We start from the raw sequence: 14,073 nt of genomic DNA, 5'->3' as shown, positions 1-14,073 counted from the left end.
GACCCTGAGGGTGACACAGTGGTTGGTAACTGCTGTTTCACAGCGCCAGGGGCCTGGGATCGATTCTGACCTCGGGTGACTGTGTGGAGTTTGCACGTTCTCCCTGTGTCTGCATGGGTTTCCTCTGGGTGCTCTGGTTTCCGGTTTCCTCCCACAGTCCAAGGTGTGCAGATTGGGTGGGTAGGCCATGCTAAATTGCCCCTTAGGATGGGGTTGCAGGAATAGGACGGGGGATTGGGCCAAGGAGGGTGGTCTTTCAAAGGGCCGATTTGATGGGCCAAAGGGCCTCCTTCTGCAATGCAGGGATTTGATATTGAGAGGACTGGGGCGTGTTCTGAGTAGTGGGAGGACTGCGGACTCCCAAGTGCTAAATTATTCCGAGCATTTATACAAATTAGGGTTGTATCCCCTGGAATTTGGAAAGTAAAGAGGAGATTTCCTTGATGTTTTCAAGATACAAGATATTGCGGGGAAATAGAGAAAATATTTTGCTATTTGGGAATCTGGGGCCAGGGAACATAGTCTAAATATTAGTCCCAGACTTTATAGGAGTGAAGTTAGAAAACACTTTTGCATGACAGAAATTTAAAACTCCCTTCTGAAAGTCAGTTGTTAACTTTAAATTTGAAACAGGCATATTTTTGTTTGCTAAAGATATTACGGGATATGGAGTAAAAGGCAGGTTTATGACATTAGGATTGAGAGTCGCCACGGCCTTGCTGAATGCCAGAGTAAGATTGAAGGGCTAAAATGTTCCTCTGAGTGTCACAGCAATCACCACATAAAAAAGGAGGGAACTTTTTTTATTCATATAAATTATTCAAATAATTAATTGTACAAAAGGGTTAGGTAGCAGAAAAAAATGAATGGAAGTAGAGAGAGAAATAGGTAAATAAGTAGACATGTAAAACGATCTGCAGAGAGTAGAAATGGCAAGGATAAAAGCAAGAAAAAGAGATGACAGCCTTGGATGCTTCTGGCAAGCTCGATAAAAGTTGTAAACAGTGCATTATAACTCACAACACCTATTTATTCACTGTGTGCATAGTCTTAAAGCACATTGCAAACATCTTTTGGCCTTAGAGACTGGAATGGAAACTCACAGTTAGACATCACAAAGGCTTTCACATAGTCAGCTTTTCCATCAAGGCAGCAGCTGTCATGAGGCCAAGGCAATGAATGAGGGGGTGCGGGGTTGCGGGAAGGGGAGCATTCATTTCTTTGAACAATTAGCACTGTAACAGGACCAGTCTATCACTCTGTGCCACACTCTGTTCCAGTTAGGGTCACTTCAGTGGTTTATAAAAGGAGTATATAATGAGAGGTATTGTTAAAACAACAGTCTTTAATCTGTTCTGCAAAGCTTAATAACTATTTGACCAGATCAATGCATCCCCCTTAGAAGGCTGCTTTAATAAGGACACGGGGTGTCCACACAGAGTAAAATAAGAAACACAGTTTAATTTACACAAACTATGATGTGCATTAGTTGGTAGATCCTGCTCGGGTTTCTATTCTGGTCGGTGCCTCACTGGCCGACCTTTTATACATTGGGTAATTGAGATACCCCGTCCCTAGCCAGACAGCTCGTACTCCGCAAGGGGAAGACGAGCATTCTCACCCTGTAGGTCCCGTGCAGGATATTACAGCTACTAAGCTTCCTGCACCAGATCAAGAAATACAAACTAACTTATACTGTGGTTTTGCCAGAATGTTTGATTTCTCTTACAAAATGCATGCCTTTGTATCTGTAAATACATGAAAGATACTTTAGAGTACAGAGAGTTTACTGCAGAAAATTATTCTATACTTAAAGTCATTCCAAGTTGAATCTTCCCTGCCTCATAACAGTACAATTTTCATATTTCTCCCCTGCCACCCTCCACTGCCCTCCAGCCGTCAGCTGATGACCTGAAGTGCACTCTGAGTGAGACATCTTTTCTATCACTTAACTCTTCCTCGAACTGCCACCTGTCCCTACACACAGCGTACATCTCTTTTGTTGTTTGTGGAATCTTGCTGTATGCAAAATGGCTGCTGTCTTTGCCTGCATCACAATCGCTGCATTTTAAAGTCATTTATTATGTGTGAAGCATTTTGAGAGATTTCTGAAAGATGTGGGGCGCGATTCTCCCAAAACGGGAGAAATCGTAAAGCTGGCGTCAAACCCGGGTGGGTTTGACGCCAGCGCGCCCCTTCCCGACCGGGAACCGATTCTGGTCCCCGGTCGGGGCTAGCAGCCCGACGCCGTAGGCTCCGGCATGACGGGCTTAACGAATATCGTTAAGCCCGCTTGCCGGAGTTAGCGCCGGCTGACGCGTCATATGATGTCAGCTGCGCATGCGCGGATTGGAAGACTCCAACCCGCGCATGCGCGTATGACGTCATCGCGTATTTGCGCGAAACCCGCCCATGCGCGGGCCGGGTTGCCCCTCAGCCGCCCCGCGAATGGATACTGCGGGGCGGCGGAAGGAGAAAGAGTGCGTTGGCAGCGGGCCCGCTGCCCGCGATCGGTGCCCACCGATCGCGGGCCCATGGCACCCTTGGCACGGCCGTGGTACTGCCGTGCCAATCAGTGCCATGGTTATGAAAAGCGAGTTTGTGACGCCGTTTTTACGAATGGCCAGACCAGGTGTGTTTGCCGTTCATAAAAACGGCGTAAAGGGCTGGGACTTCGGCCCATCGAACAGCTGTGCGATTCGGGTCGGGAGTTGGGTGGGGGGTGGGGGAGAATAGCGGGAGGGCGGGAAAAATGTCGGGAAGGCCCTCCCGCTATTCTCCGACCCGTCGTGGGGGTCGTTAAGCTGTTGTCCATGCAAGTCTTTTACTGTTTGAATATAAAATGTTGTCTTGGAATATGCAATGTCTGTGGGGAAGTGCATGTTATTGGATGAATTTCTACAGGCAGCAATAAATTGACAATATACACATCTGTTTTGATTGCTTACCACATGGGGATTATTACTGATTTCCACTTAACAGGAGATTCGATATCTGTGGAGTAGTACCTCATAAACCACTGGTGTTCACTGGAAAATCCCACTGTCTGTGATTTTCTGCTGCATTCTTCCAATATACACAGTGCATACAGTAGAGGAGGACCTGGAAGATCCACACTAGACAATTAGATTTTGAAAGACATATTTTTAGAAAATGACGCAGCACAGAAGCAGCCCTTTTATCCATTGTACCTGTCCAGCTCTTTGTCACTGCTAACCAGTTTGTTCCATTCTACTGCCCTTTTCCCATTGCCCTGCAATTTCCCCCCTTCAAATACTTACCAATTCCCTTTTGTAAGCAATTATTCAGTCTGCTTTCAGGCAGTGCTTTTTAGATCATTAACAATGCACTGTGTAAAAAAATAAATTATCCTCATCCCACCTGTGATTAATTTCTTAAATTTGAGTCCTCCTGTTCTGCCAGGGGAGCAATTTCTCCTTTACTTTATCAAAGCCGGTCATGATTTTAAATGCCTCTATTAAATCTCCCCTTAACCTCTTCTATTCTAAAGAGAACAATCCTGCTTCATTAATCTCTCAGTCCCGCATCCCTGGCACCATTCTGTCAGTTTATATGGCTGTGCACTGTCTTATTCTCATGCTAGTCTCTTCATTGGCCTGGAACTGTTAATTTTCCATCTGTTGGCTCTTGAAGGTTTGGACAGAATGGAAATTAATTAATCCAAGATCGAATGAAATGAAGTAACTACTTTGTACAGGGCTTTTAATATCTTTATATGATCTCTTTGGGATTCCTCTGCAGTCATCCAAGAATGTGCTGATAGCGAGCTGGCTGAGTTCCCTCTGCGCATGCGTGACTGGCTGAAGAATGTTCTGGTGACTCTTTATGAGCGTGATAATGAGGACACCGACCTTCTCACTGAGAAGCAGAAGATGAAGGTAAGAAAACTCACGCATTTTGATTTTAATATTTTAAAGAAGTGTAAAACGTCAGGTTTTTGAAAAATCAATTATTTTCTCTTCTTTTGGTATTTAGTTACTTGTAGGAAGTGTATAAGAATGCACCAGGGGGCTGGTTTAGCTCAGTTGGCTAGACAGCTGGTCTGTGATGCAGAACAAGGCCAGCAGCATGGGTTCAATTCCTGTACCAGCTGAGGTTTTTCATGAAGGCCTGCCTTCTCAACCTCAGGTTAAATGACCACCAAGTCAGCTCATCCCCTCAAAGGGGAAAGCAGCCTATGATCATCTGGGACTATGACGACTTTAATCACTAATCCATAGAACAGTACAGCACAGAACAGGCCCTTCAGCCCTCGATGTTGTGCCGAGCAATGATCACCCTACTCAAACCCACGTATCCACCCTATACCCGTAACCCAACAACCCCCCCCTTAACCTTACATTTTAGGACACTACGGGCAATTTAGCATGGCCAATCCACCTAACCCGCACATCTTTGGACTGTGGGAGGAAACCGGAGCACCCGGAGGAAACCCACGCACACACGGGGAGGACGTGCAGACTCCGCACAGACAGTGACCCAGCCAGGAATCGAACCTGGGACCCTGGAGCTGTGAAGCATTTATGCTAACCACCATGCTACCATGCTGCCCCACTGGTGTTAATCTCTATCTCTTTGAGAAAGTATTTGGCTTCTGTTTGACAATCCTCCATGATAGAATGCCAGAGATTAGAAATTCATCTGTGACAATGACACAAACCATGGAATCCTACAGCATAGAAAGAAGTTGTTTGGTCCATCATGCCTCTGCAGAGTCATAGTGTTGTAACCTCTCCTATTCTATGCATTCAAAGGGTAGCTATGGCTACATACAGCAAATTCATGGTAGTGGTTTTCAAATATTTCTATTTTGAAGTACCCTGTAAATATTGATGCACTCTCAACAACAACCTCAAAACTCTGGCACTCTCAGTATGCACAGGAGAACACGCAAACACAAACATTTCAATTTTAGTGTAACTGATATCTCCTTCCAGGCTTCCTATGTCCAGAGACTCCAGTTTGAAAGAATGAGCTGCATAGAAGTAAATGGATACTTCAAAATTCTATAGAAAATTACTACACATGCTAATTTCTCAAACACATGGATTTAAATATAACATCCCCTCCCTCGGCTCCCTTTCAACTGTCAGGAAGTGTTCAAAGGAGATAAAACTTTAAAAAACTGGGGAACCAACTGGCCATGCCCTTTACTCTTTTAACAATGGTAGGGTTCAGCCCATCTTGGAGAGATGTCAAATTTCAGTATGGCATTAAAATCGGGCTTCCACAGTACAATTCGGAGCCTGATTCAAATTTAACAATTACCGGCCAAGATCCCTGGAGCCCTGGAAGTGCAGTGAAAGAAAGACAGAATCTGTCAGCTCCAGATTGTAGGACTCCTCAAGGAATACTCTGACTCCCTTTGATTGTGATCTCTCTCTATGGGCGCAATCTAACGGCTGCATCGCACCCGACTCGAGATATGAAGTGGGCGGTAAATCTCGTGAGGGGCCAACCGTGAGATTTACCAGCCTTGCTACACCTCGTGAGATCTAATGGGGTCTCGTGAGATGTTGCGATCTGGATCCTGCCCACAATGGGTAGGACATAAATTTGCATATTCAAATTTGGGTAAGGCTCACTGAGGCCCCGGAATGAAACCGAGTCCGGTTTAATAGCTAAATGCGTTTGTCACAGGATTCCGTTTAATTTCCGTTAAATCGTGCCTCATGGCTCCTGTGAGTGACTGAAATGCCTTCAACTCCCAATTTTCAGCATGCTCCACAATCCTAAATGTGCCTGACTGTGACCTCCTGATATTTTGCTAGTAGTTGGGCAGGAAATGAATTATGATGAGGTTCTTTTATTAAATGCGGCAGGGCCCTCATGTGCCCAGCCAGCACAGATGTTCCCTGGCTCCATACTCCCTCTGACCCTCTCTGCTAATATCATAGAGTCATGAGGCCACAGCAGGAGGCTATCTGGCCCATCAGCTCCTTCCTATCTCTCTTTGCAGCAGCCCAGTAAGTCCCACTCCCCCTCTCTATCCCTGTTGCCCTGCAAGTGTCCATCCAATTTCCTCTTCAAATCATTGATCATCACTCCTTCTCTAGACTGAGTTCCAGGTCATTATACTTGCTGTGTAAAATAATTCTTCCCTGCATCTCTTGCCCAAAATCCGAAATATCCCGGTTGTTGTTCGTAAATGCTCAGTTCTTTTGTTGAAGATCTTTTCAAAACGGGAACCCTGTACTTGGATGACTATTTCCATTTGAGCTTAGATTTCTTATTGCATGCATTTCTAATGTTCAAATTTAGTGGGCTTAAGGTTTTGAAATAATCATTTCCTCATTGCTAGATAGTCGTAAACCCGGACAATACTATTCATTAGCTGAAAAATTATACAATTTAAAGGAAACATCCCTTGTTTGTTTTTATGTACTCCATGACCTCAGCCAATATGTGCTGCTTTCATACTCCTGTCTAGTCTTTTTCTGCTGTAGCAATGTAGTCTTATATTGAAAGAAGTACTATTGTCATCGCTGCAGTATGTCTGAGGATTGTTGCCCTTCTGTCCAACAGGTGAGGAAGATGTATGAAAATGAAAAGCGTCTGCAGTCCGGAGAACATTCTTTGGACCTTTTGGCTCATGACTTTGAGAAGAACTACAACATGTTCATCTTCCCTGTTCATTGGCAATTTGGACAACTCGATCAACACCCAGCTGACAAGTATGCATCTCTAGAGATACTGGATATGTGTAGATCAGGGACCTTGCTGACAATGATCTTCTATTTTATAGATACCTAGCCATTAATCCTGTCTTGGAAAATATGTCGGCCCATAACGTTTTGGTTTGCCAGCGTTACATTTCGGGGATACCCCAATGATGTTCTGGGAAACCCCTCTGGGAAGTTACATCTGGGATGGTTCTGCCTGTTTTACCCGGATAGTTACTCTGAAATAGTTTGAAGGAAGAAAAATCACTCCTAACTCCAGAGTAACTATTTAAACACCCAGAACCCAGACTCACTAGGGAAACCCCGCATACACACGACCGTGCCCCCAGCCTGGTCTAACCCTGACAATGAGGGTAAGTTCATAAGGATGGTAAAAGTACACTAATCCCCTCTTACCTGGTGTTATCCAGCGCAGGTTATGTTTGGTGTTTGTCTTTCACCGTTTCATTTTGTAATTCCATGTGCTGATTTCTTAACTACATTCGCAGGCCCCACCTAAGTCAGGAATTTTATTGTGAAAAAGTGTTTTGCTGACTTTCTCTCTGAGTCTTAGAGAATGTCTTTGACTGTTTGACTATTTAATATTAATAATAATAATCTTTATTAGTGTCACAAGTAGGCTGACATTAACACTGCAATTAAGTTACTGTGAGAATCCCCTAGTCGCCACATTCTGGCACCTGTTCGGGTACACTGAGGGAGAATTCAGAATATCCAATTCACCTAACAAGTTTAATTCCTTTTGTGATTGGTAGTCATAAGAGATTGGAGCCGGCATAGACCATAGGGCTTGTTGAGCTTTCTCTGCCATTCAGTATGATCACGGGTGACCTTGAACTTTCCTGTCCACTCCCCATATCCCTTGATTTCCCAAGCGAACAAAAATGTTTATCTCCCTTAAATGCACCCATCAATGGAGCATACACAACCTTTTTGGGTATAGAATTCAAAAAATTTACAATCCTTTGACTGAAGAAACTTCTCACCTCTTCTTAAATAATTGGGGCTTGTTTAGCACACTGGGCTAAATCGCTGGCTGTTAAAGCAGACCAAAGCAGGCCAGCAGCACAGTTCAATTCCCATACCAGGTGCTGGAATGTGGTGCCTAGGGGCTTTTCACAGTAACTTCATTGAAGCCTACTCATGACAATAAGTGATTTTCATTTTAGGGGCTGGTTTAGCTCACTGGGCTAAATCGCTGGCTTTCAAAGCAGACCAAGCAGGCCAGCAGCACGGTTCGATTCCCGTACCAGCCTCCCCGGACAGGCGCCGGAATGTGGCGACTAGGGGCTTTTCACAGTAACTTCATTGAAGCCTACTCATGACAATAAGTGATTTTCATTTTAGGGGCTGGTTTAGCTCACTGGGCTAAATCGCTGGCTTTCAAAGCAGACCAAGCAGGCCAGCAGCACGGTTCGATTCCCGTACCAGCCTCCCCGGACAGGCGCCGGAATGTGGCGACTAGGGGCTTTTCACAGTAACTTCATTGAAGCCTACTCATGACAATAAGTGATTTTCATTTTAGGGGCTGGTTTAGCTCACTGGGCTAAATCGCTGGCTTTCAAAGCAGACCAAGCAGGCCAGCAGCACGGTTCGATTCCCGTACCAGCCTCCCCGGACAGGCGCCGGAATGTGGCGACTAGGGGCTTTTCACAGTAACTTCATTGAAGCCTATTCGTGACAATAAGCGATTTTCATTTCATTTCATTTTCAATTGGAAGGCTGTGTTCTAGATTTATACCTGTGTTCTAGATTTCAACCATGGTGGATCATACAGGGCATACAGTTCATCGTGCATCTGCGAGTACTTTGAAAGAATTATCCCATAGTCCAATTCCATGCTGTTTCCTCAGCCCTGTGGACTTTTTCTTGTACAGCAGCCGATGTGGAGAATCTAAAACTGATATCCAACTTATTCAATATATTAGGGGCTGGATTCTCTGTTCTGGTGACACTCGCTGTGGGTTATGCACTGACTCCCTTGATCCACCAGCGGGTCCACCGCATCAAGGTGGCGCTTGGGCAAACTTGCCCCAAATCTCGCCGGGAGGATTTCGCACTGTGGCGGTCGGTGCATCATAAAGGGGTGGAGACTTGGGCTTCCAGCCCGTTAATCTGATGGAAATGGATGCAAATCAAGATTTGCTTCTTCTCGCTGGCACGGGTGTGTAGCTCGCTGCTGCTACCAGTGGGGGTCCGGAGCACTGGAAAGCTTGTTCAGCCAGTGCTCCATTCTCTGCCAATCAGGAAACCCAAAACCGGCGTCGGGCACTGATGAAACCACCCCTAAGTCACCTGACAGTTGTTTGCTGCATCAGTACGATATGCCTTTAAATGAATCTAAGCCTGAAAACCTATCTTTGTTTTAAATCCAGGTACCTTTCTCATTCTGAGCTGGCTCCTCTACGCGCTCCCCTCGTCCCAATGGAGCACTGCACTACTCGCTTCTTCCTGAAGTGCGACGCAGACAATGACAAATACATCGCCCTTGAGGAGTGGGCCTCATGCTTTGGTATTAAAGAGGGTGAGTATCTCAGGCAGCAAGAGCTGTTCACTGGCTGATGTTTAAGCTAACTTTCCAATAGCAATGGTTAAATTGAAGGGATTGAGAAAGCTGATCAGGGCAACGTCCACACTGTGCAAAAATTAGGGACATCAATTACAAAAATAAAATGCCTGCAAAAAGCAAAGATTTCAGGCCAAACTACTTCATATAAAGATTAACAGCAGTATGAAATAAGTGGTTCGTTGAAGCAAGTAGGTTCAAGAGGGAGCTGGTTGTTTTCAGGACGAAGAGGAGATTGAGAGAAATAGTGAAGTGAATACATCTGATAGAAAACAACTGTCAACAGACAGGCATAATTAGGTATGTTTGCAACGAACTGCAGAACAAACTTCTAAATATATAAGAATGTTTGGAATCGATTTCCATCGGTTTTGATGGGTATTAAAATTGGGCAGTTTCTCGAAAAGACGACTGAACGAAAATACCAGTTTTATACTTTTGCAAATTTTGCTTTCGTGGATCCATCAGTTACAAATGAGTTGCTTGTACCGCTTTTAAATTGGTGACAACTTGACTTATCCTTGAGTTAAATGGTGTGGATTTGTGTCCCACAGAAGGGTATTTAAATGTATGATGCCAAGATGGCATTCCAGCGCAGCATTGTTAGAGATGCTGATCTTTGGATCAGATATCAAACCTTGGTGCTGTCTACCTGCTCTAGCAGTTCAGGTGGAGGTTAAAATTACCTACCAGAAAAAAAAGATCTTTCCCAATTTCATAGCTGGGCTGCATTCTCCGCAGCCCCGCCACCAGTCCGGCGATTCTCCGGGACCCGTGAATCGGTATGTTCACGGAGTTCTCCACGCGGCTGGGGGCCAATTGCCACCCGCCCAGCGATCCTCCACTCTCAACCGGCCACGTTCCCGACGGCATGGTACTAACCACCTATTGCCGTAAGGAAAGCTTACGTGGCGGCTGCAGACTCAGTCCGAGCGGGGGGGGGGGGGGGGGGGGGGAAGGAGGGAAGCTGGGGGGAGGGGGGATTGGACACAGGGGGCGGCATATAGGCGGCCAGCGGATAGATCGGCGCGTTTGGCTCTTCGGAAGCGTGGCCGATCGGGGGGGCCTACACTCTACATCTGGCTCCATGGTCCGTGTCTGCCATGGCGCTCGGCGCAGCCGCTGGAGGCTGCCACCGTGTGCATGTGCGGACTCAAACCGGAAGTGCGGGGCCCGTAGCCACACACTATTGTGGGTCCCTGCTAACCTCCTGCAAGTCAGTGAATCGGCTCCACTTTTTCCAAGGAACCTTGAGAGTGAAACACCAGCGTTTTTATGCTGGCGTGGGGACGTAGTCCCATTTTGGGAGAATCCAAAATTCCTTCCTTGTGAAATCACGGCAAAAAATTAAATATGTGACTCACTAGTCATTTCAATGTTGTGGGATGTTGCTGATACATAATGGCTGTCTCGTCTGCTTCTAAAAATAATCGATTACATGAAGTTTATGGGGGTCACTTTCAACCTCCTGCTGGCTCATAAATTTGATATTGTAAATCAGACTCACCTCATAGAAACCACTCTTTTCTTTTGAAGTCAGTAAAAAAAGGATTGTCGGAAATTCCTATAAGGGTCATTCAATAGGTGATGCTAGCTTGACTCCCTGATGGTATATAGAAAATTAACACAGCCCCACTCCCCTCCATGAGGCCTTGGGGTGTAATAAGTACCTAAGTAGATGCAAGCATTTCTGTACTCACAATAAGCTGCCTCGTCTAAATATAAAATATTGTCTCGCGTACTTGTTCGGACAAGGCTCGGCACAACATCGAGAGCCGAAGGGCCTGTTCTGTGCTGTACTGTTCTATGTTCTACGTACTTGCGTACTATGATGCAAATGCAAAGTGTTTTGCCTGATGATCTATGAGCTAATTTTAGTATTTTTTCTTTCTTTTGCAGAGGATATTGATGGCAACCTTCTGATATAAACTCTAGTGTTTCTATGCCTATTGCTGCCCATTGCTACCTTCGGGTAGTGGTGCTAAGTAGAGTCTGACTACATTAATGGTGCTACTCTCATTTATTATCTATACCACTGTAACACAGTGCATGTGCTTCCAATAACATCTTGTCAACAAGGAAGACATACATCTTCCTTCAATTGTCGAAACGCGATCATTTTTTTATAAAGTGTGGTGTCCATTTAGAGAGTAACTTTGCATGTGTTAACGTAACAGTGCTATGTAGATTGTTGCCCATGGAAAAAAATAATTCATATTAAATTAACCCTTTAATGTCCAGAAGCCAGGCGGTCCATAGCTTCACTCCTTTGTACAGGTAGACAGTGCATTGGTGTCGTTCGATGGCTGGGTGTTAGAGAATTAATTTCAGTATGCTGTTAAAAGTGATGTTGGATTTGTATTTAAGGCAGGGGTGCTGATGTAATTTGTTTTTCATCTGAAATGGATTGTAAAGCAAAACAAAATGGACACGCCAATGTTAATGAGTATGGAAATGAATTTGGAAAATGAGAATGTGATCGTACAAGTTGGAGAAAGTCTACCTCGAACGTACCCTTTTGCTATTCGCTAACACATGAGAAGCACTCTTTCAATATTTCTTCTTCCTAATAAAAAAATAATTAAAACAAAATCTTTCTTGCATGCAGTTGAGATGTTGGAAGTGTTTTATTTCACTGCAGAGACCAACTTATTCCAACTTTTGTATCTTTGGTGTGCTGTACCTGGTCAGGGAGCTAAGATATTTTCTGTTACATGCTTATCAACTGTTCACTGTACAATGCAATAAAACGACACTGCAGTGCTACAATATATTGCATACCTGTGCTTCTTAACCTCATGTCACACAGTGCAATACGATCACAAATTACACTGCAGCATTACTTTTTGTTGATAATGATACATGCAACAGACTCCACTGTAAATTATAATACAAACTGTAACTACCATGGTAGGAGCAAAAGTTAGCGATGTAGCCCTTCAACACTGTTCTGCCATCAAGAAGATATTGGCTGACCTTCAGCCTAATTCAATATACTCTTTTGATAGAATACTAAATTAATGTGCAAAATAAAGTTAATCAAAAGAACAAGGGCCAGGATTCTCCCCTACCCGGCGGGGCGGGGGTCCCGGCGGGACGGAGTGGTGTGAACCACACCTTTAGGGGCTAGGCCCACGCCGGAGTGGTCTCCGCCAGCCGGGGCCGAAAGGCCTTTGCCGGCCGGCGGAAGTCCACGCATGCGCCGGAGCTGACACCGTACCGGTGCATGCGCAGGGGAGGGGGTCTCTTCCGCCCTGTCATTATGAAGGCCATGGTGGGGACGGAAGAAAAAGAGTGCCACCACGGCACAGGCCCACCCGCCGATCGGTGGGCCTCGATCGTGGGCCAGGCCACCGTGGGGACACCCGCCGGGGTCAGATCACCCTGCGCCCCTCCCCCCCCCCCGTAACCCACCCGCGCCACCAATCCCGCCGGTACCAGAGGTGGTTTAAACCACGCCGGCAGGTAAGGCTTGTCAGCGGCGGGACTTCAGCCCATCGCGGGCCGGAGAATCGCCGTGGGGGGCCCGCCGGCCGGCGCAGAGTGATTCCCGCACCCGCCGAATCTCGGGGGGCGGAGAATTCAGGACACGGAGGGGGGTGGGATTGCCGCCGGCCCCGGGCAATTCTCCGGCTCCCCGGGAGGTCGGAAAATTCCGCCCAAGTTATGGAATCCCTGTATACAGAAGGAGGCCATTCGGCCCATCGGGTTTGCACCGACCCCCTGATGTAGCACTCCACCCAAAACCACATCCCCTTAACTTAATCTGCACACTAAGGGGCAATTTTCATGTGAGCTATCCATCTAACCTACACATCTTTGGGCTGTGGGAGGAAACCAGAGCACCCAGAGGAAACCCACGCAGTCACGAGAAGAGCATGCAAACTCCACACAGTCACCTGAGGCCAGAATTAAACCTGGGTCTCTGGTGCTGTAAGGGAGCAGTGCTAACTCTCATAGAATTCACGCTGGCACTTCGGTGTCGGCTGGATCTGCAGAACCACTCCGCCGCCAACCTAGGTCCCTAGAAAGTGGAGAATTCCTCACTTTTGGGACGCCGGTTGATGCCGGGCTGGTCGGTGCTGGTTTTCATGCCGGCATGGAAGCATAGCCCCATTATTGGAGAATCCTGCCCCAGATGCATGGGGCTGACATGAAACCACAAGTTAAGACATGGCCCTTTCAACTAAAGGGGGAGGGGTTGCAACCTCGTGCTGTCAACATAAGCATGGAACATAGTTTTTCAAGGCCTGAGAAAACCTAACTCCATTTATATAGGTGGTAGCACAGCAGCAGGGACTCATGTTCAATTCCCAGCTTGGGTCACTGCCTGTGTGGAGTCTGAATGTTCTCCCATGCCTGCGTGGGATTCCTTCGGGTGCTTCAGTTTCCTCCCACAAGTCCCAAAAGCCAAGCTTGTTAGGTGAATTACATTCTGAATTCTCCCTCAGTATGCCCGAACAGGCGGCATAGTGTGGCAACTAGGAGATTTTCACAGTGATGGAACCATCAATTTACTAGACACGTGCTTTAAGATATGAAGAGTGGTTTTAATCTACTTACTACAGAGCCAGCCTGTTACCCATTGAACTCTCGATGAACTGCACGCTGGCTCTGGACAAGGGTATTTATACAGCAAGTCCAGGGGGAGGAGTCGTGGGCGGAGGCAAGGGTGGAGCCCTGTACAAACTCCTGAGCATTCCCAGAGCTACTCCCCCTAGTGGTCAGATAACGCTACTGCGCTTACAATGGTATTGGTAAATACAGTGTGAATTACTAAGTTACATTCACCACACACAGTAA

The 14,073-nt window shown here is 46.2% G+C and overlaps 1 protein-coding gene across 2 annotated transcripts in view; it reads left to right on the top strand.

Annotated features, from left to right (window-relative positions):
* Positions 1–12,041, top strand: part of sparc (secreted protein, acidic, cysteine-rich (osteonectin)) — a 37,710-nt gene extending 25,669 nt beyond the window's left edge. For both annotated transcript variants that reach the window (XM_038796107.1, XM_038796106.1), the window contains exons 7-10: positions 3,763–3,899; positions 6,547–6,695; positions 9,080–9,228; positions 11,170–12,041. In XM_038796107.1, the coding sequence (XP_038652035.1) occupies positions 3,763–3,899; positions 6,547–6,695; positions 9,080–9,228; positions 11,170–11,198 (464 nt within the window). In that variant the 3' untranslated portion in view covers positions 11,199–12,041. The remainder of the gene's footprint in view (positions 1–3,762; positions 3,900–6,546; positions 6,696–9,079; positions 9,229–11,169) is intronic.
* Positions 12,042–14,073: the final 2,032 nt, after the last annotated feature.

Source organism: Scyliorhinus canicula, chromosome 4 (genome assembly GCF_902713615.1).
Source record: "Scyliorhinus canicula chromosome 4, sScyCan1.1, whole genome shotgun sequence".
NCBI lineage: Eukaryota > Metazoa > Chordata > Chondrichthyes > Carcharhiniformes > Scyliorhinidae > Scyliorhinus > Scyliorhinus canicula.
The sequence above is the reverse complement of the archived record's forward strand: the minus strand, read 5'-3'. Positions and strand labels throughout refer to the sequence as shown.